This window comes from Salvia splendens, chromosome 9 (assembly GCF_004379255.2).
Source record: "Salvia splendens isolate huo1 chromosome 9, SspV2, whole genome shotgun sequence".
NCBI lineage: Eukaryota > Viridiplantae > Streptophyta > Magnoliopsida > Lamiales > Lamiaceae > Salvia > Salvia splendens.
Window position 1 is genome coordinate 11,848,919 of NC_056040.1, and position 4,803 is coordinate 11,853,721.

Consider the following 4,803-nt stretch of genomic DNA (forward strand, 5'->3'; position numbering starts at 1 on the left):
GTAAAATCAATTAGAAAATCATATAACTTAAATTTTGGCATACTCCATATCATAATTTTACCAAGTTAAAATTAAAATTCGAATTGTTCACTATTGTGGTGTTCGATTCACTAGAAAAAACAGTAGCAAGATATAATCCAGGATTAAGTTGTGAGATTATTTTAGTTGGAGTGAGGTTAACTATGACTAATTATCACATCTATGATTGAGTTGTGAGATTCAATCTCATGAACCAAACACACATACATATTTAATCTCAAGATATAATTTTGCAAACCAAATACTCCATCCGTTCCACATTAGTAGAGTCATTTCATTTTTTTACACTCGTTTTAAAAAAAATTATAAATAGTTATAGTGGAGAAAGATAAAGTAAGAGAGAGAATAATATATGTAGAGAAGATATTCTCTCTCCATTTTAACTATTTATTACTCATTTCGTCCCACAAGAATATGCACTATTTCCATTTTAGTCTGTCCCACAAAAATATGCACTTTCTAATTTTGGAAACTCCTTTATCTCTAATAAGGTGGGACCCATCTACTAACAATACTTATTCTCTTTATCTCTCTCTTATTTTATCTCTAATGAGGTGAAAGCTAAAGTATATATTCTTTGGGACGGAGAGAGTATCATTTTTTGAAAGAGATTATAGAAAATGAAATGACTCTACTAACGTGGAACGAAGGAGTATGTCATACGAGGATTGTTTTTAAGGGACGAAGGTGGGGACGAATACTACTCCACTAACATGAAATAAATGTAATGAAATACCTCACGTGAGCTGACTTGGCATTTCTGCGACAATTGTACTGGCTTCAAGTTTAATATTTCTTCAACGGTAACTTCATCTGCTAGTTGGCATAGCATATCACTTGTATTAAATCGAGTATTGCATTTAATTTAGATTAAAACTTGTGCCCTAAATAGCAAATGGCAAACAATACTTCATGTGCCGTTACATATTTTGTGACTCACTACAATTTTATGAATCGCTTTCCACATTTATTTCAACAATTCTAACAAAAAGATTTGTAAAAAAATCAACAGTGCCAAGTTTCAAATAATGAAAATTATAATTTATGCTATAGTACCAGTCTGCACCTATGATTTAGCCAAACACATAAATTAGATTTGTCTAAAAATTTTAAAAATTAAACATTAATAATATCGTGGAACCGTAATTTCGAAAAGGAACAAGTTTTAAATAAGTTGCAATTTTACTTAGAAAAGTAAATACACAAATTATTCGTCTAAAACCCCAAAAAAGGGAAATAAAATTTGCTTTAAAGCACAGATAAGCTGTTTCTACCGTATACTTAATTAAACTAGATAGGCTCGTTGCATAAATCCTTTTTTTTAAATACGTTGAATTTATAATGAAACCAATTCAAATTTAATTTCAAGAAGTCGTTATAAATCTAAATTAAAGTCTTAATTTTCAAAATTACATCGTCTCCTCAAACGCTCCACTCAACTTTTCGACTTCTATAAATTTCCACAACAGTCCCCACAATAAACCGAAACATCATTTTTCTCTCCATCTTTTAATCTCTCTCTCCAATTTGAACAAAAAAAAACACACTATCCACATTTCACTGCTGCAAAACTTGAATAGCAAATTCTCAGAGATAGTTCAATTCACCGTCAATGGCAGCGAATTGCACCAGGAAGTTGACGGTGGAGATATGCAACGCGAAGAACCTGATGCCGAAGGACGGCCAGGGCACCGCCAGCGCCTACGTCATCGTCGATTTCGACGGCCAGCGCCGCCGCACCAACACTATATTCCGAGATCTAAACCCACAGTGGGACGAGAAGCTCGAGTTCCTGGTGCACGACGTCGATGCCATGGCGGCAGAGACGCTTGAGCTCAACGTCTACAACGACAAGAAAGCCGGAAAGAGGAGCACTTTTCTCGGAAAAGTGAGGATCTCGGGAAGCACTTTCGTCAAATCCGGCGACGATGTGCCGTTGGTTTACTATCCGTTGGAGAAGAGAAGCGTTTTCTCTCAGATTAAAGGCGAGATTAGTTTGAAGGTCTCGTACGTCGACGATGAGCCGCCTCTGGCTCCGGCACCGGAGAAGAGTGATGCTCAGCCTCCTGCTGCGGCGGAGGAGAAACCGAAGGAGGAGGAGAAAAAGGAGGAGAAGGAGGACAAACTGGCGGAGGAGGAAAAGAAGGAAGAGGAGAAAAAAGCCTCGCCGGCGGAGGTGGAGAAGAAGGAAGAGAAACCAGCGGAGAAAAATGCTGAGGCGGCGTCGGCTACGCCGCCCCCAACACCACCGCCCTCGACTGAAGTACAGCATCCGCCAATTGCTCAACAGAAACTCGTGCAAGAGAAATCCGTTGCTTCAGATCAGTCGAAAAACATGGAAATTGAATCAAAACTCTTCCGAAAAATCTCCAGCGGCAGCTCCGATCGACGGATCGCATTCGATCTTGTCGATCCGATGCCGTTCCTCTATATTCGCGTCGTGAAGGCGAAGATCTCGAATCCGGCCGGCGATTCCTCCTTCTGCGCGAAGATCGTGATCGGAACTCACAGTGTCAAAACAAAATCGCTCTCCGCCAACAACGAATGGGATCAGGTCTTCGCCTTCGACAAGGAAGGACTGAATTCGACTTCTGTAGAAGTTTCGATTCGCGAAGAGAAGAAGGTTCCGGAGAAAGACACGACGGAGGAGACCTCCGCCGGAACGGTGTGCTTCGATCTCCAGGAGGTGCCGAAGCGCGTCCCACCGGATAGCCCCTTAGCGCCGCAGTGGTACAGCCTGGAAGGAGAGGGCTCGCCGGGAAATGACATCATGCTTTCAGTGTGGGTGGGGACTCAGGCCGACGAGGCGTTTCAGGAGGCTTGGCAGTCTGATTCCGGGGGCTTGATACAGGACACCCGAGCCTCGGTTTACTTGTCTCCGAAGCTTTGGTATTTGAGACTAACGGTCATCCAAACCCAAGACTTGCAGCTTGGTTCCGGTACACCTGGTCCCGAGCCTAAGCTTCGGAGTCCGGAGCTCTACGTTAAAGCGCAGCTCGGCGCTCAGCTGTTCAAGACAAGCCGAACAACCATTGGCTCGATCAATCCTACGTGGAATGAGGATCTTGTATTTGTAGCTGCCGAGCCGTTTGAGCCGTTTTTGACATTGACGGTTGAGTATGTGACAAATGGGCAGCCTATTGGGCACGCTAAGGTGCAGGTTGCCACCGTGGACAAGCGAACGGACGACAAATCAGAGCCGCGGTCCAGGTGGTTCAATCTGATTGCTGACGAGGCTAATAAAGCCTATGCTGGCAGGATACACGTGCGGGTTTGTATGGAGGGCGGATACCACGTGCTAGACGAGGCGGCTCACGTGACCAGCGATGTCCGAGCCACGGCCAACCAACTTGCCAACCCGCCCATCGGGCTGCTCGAAGTAGGCATCAGAGGAGCCACAAACCTACTCCCGGTCAAGACCAAGGACGGTACGTGTGGCACCACTGACGCTTATGTGGTCGCAAAGTACGGGCCCAAGTGGGTCTGGACACGCACAATCCTCGACCGATTCAATCCAAGGTGGAATGAGCAGTACACGTGGGACGTGTACGACCCTTGCACAGTTCTGACTATAGGGGTGTTCGATAACGCGAGGTACAAGCACGACGAAGCGGAAGGCAAGAAGGATGTACGGCTCGGGAAGCTAAGGGTACGGCTCTCGACGCTCGACACCAACCGGGTGTACGTAGGCACGTATTCGCTGATGGTGTTGCTCCCGACTGGGGCTAAGAAAATGGGGGAAATCGAGATTGCATTGAGGTTTTCTTGCTCATCCTGGATTAGTCTCATTCAAGCATATGCTAACCCAATGCTGCCCAGAATGCACTATGTTAAGCCCTTGGGTTCAGCTCAGCAAGACATCTTGAGGCACTGCGCGATGAAGATCGTCACGGCGCGACTAGCCCGGTCCGAACCGGCATTGAGTCAAGAAGTGGTTCAATTCATGTTGGACACGGATATGCACATGTGGAGCATGAGGAGGAGTAAGGCCAATTGGTTCCGTGTGGTGGGGTGCCTCTCTAGGGCGGCCTCAATCGCTCGTTGGATCGATGGAATTCAGACCTGGACGCACCCACCCACGACGGTGTTGGTCCATATCCTACTAGTAGCCATAGTGCTATGCCCACATTTGATACTGTCCACAATTTGTATGTACGCGTTCATGACCATATCACTAAGGTTCAGATACCGACAGCGCACATCCTTTGCAATGGACCCGAGATTGTCCTACTTGGATGCCGTGGGGCCTGACGAGCTGGACGAGGAGTTTGATGGATTCCCGAGCGCGCGGTCGGAAGACCAGGTGCGCGTGCGGTACGACCGGCTGAGGGTCGTGGCGGGGCGGGCGCAGACGCTGCTAGGGGACATAGGCGCGCAAGGGGAGAGATTAGAAGCGCTGTTTAATTGGAGGGATCCGAGGGCGACTGGCATATTTGTGGTGGTGTGCTTGCTGGCTTCTTTGATGTTTTACGTTGTGCCGTTTAAGGCGTTTGTGCTGGCCTTCGGGTTCTACTACCTCCGACACCCGAGGTTCCGCCATGACATGCCGTCGCTGCCGCTTAACTTCTTCCGGCGCCTGCCGCCGCAGTCGGATCGGATTATGTAGGCTATTGTTTAATTTTATTAGTCCTGCTATTGTTAAGCTGATCCACTTTCCCAGTGTCCTAGATATTGGTGTTTTTTTATTTTGTAAACCTGGAGATGGTGAATTCACCCGAATTTATTTATTTTGTCTTAAACTGCAATAAAATATGCATTGAAACA

General features: G+C 46.0%; 1 protein-coding gene across 1 annotated transcript; it reads left to right on the top strand.

Moving 5' to 3' along the window:
- Positions 1-1,510: 1,510 nt before the first annotated feature.
- On the top strand, positions 1,511-4,803 carry LOC121747235 (FT-interacting protein 7-like). The gene has a single exon (XM_042141237.1). It carries the CDS (start codon positions 1,652-1,654, stop codon positions 4,643-4,645), a length of 2,994 nt encoding a protein of 997 aa, XP_041997171.1. The 5' UTR covers positions 1,511-1,651; the 3' UTR covers positions 4,646-4,803.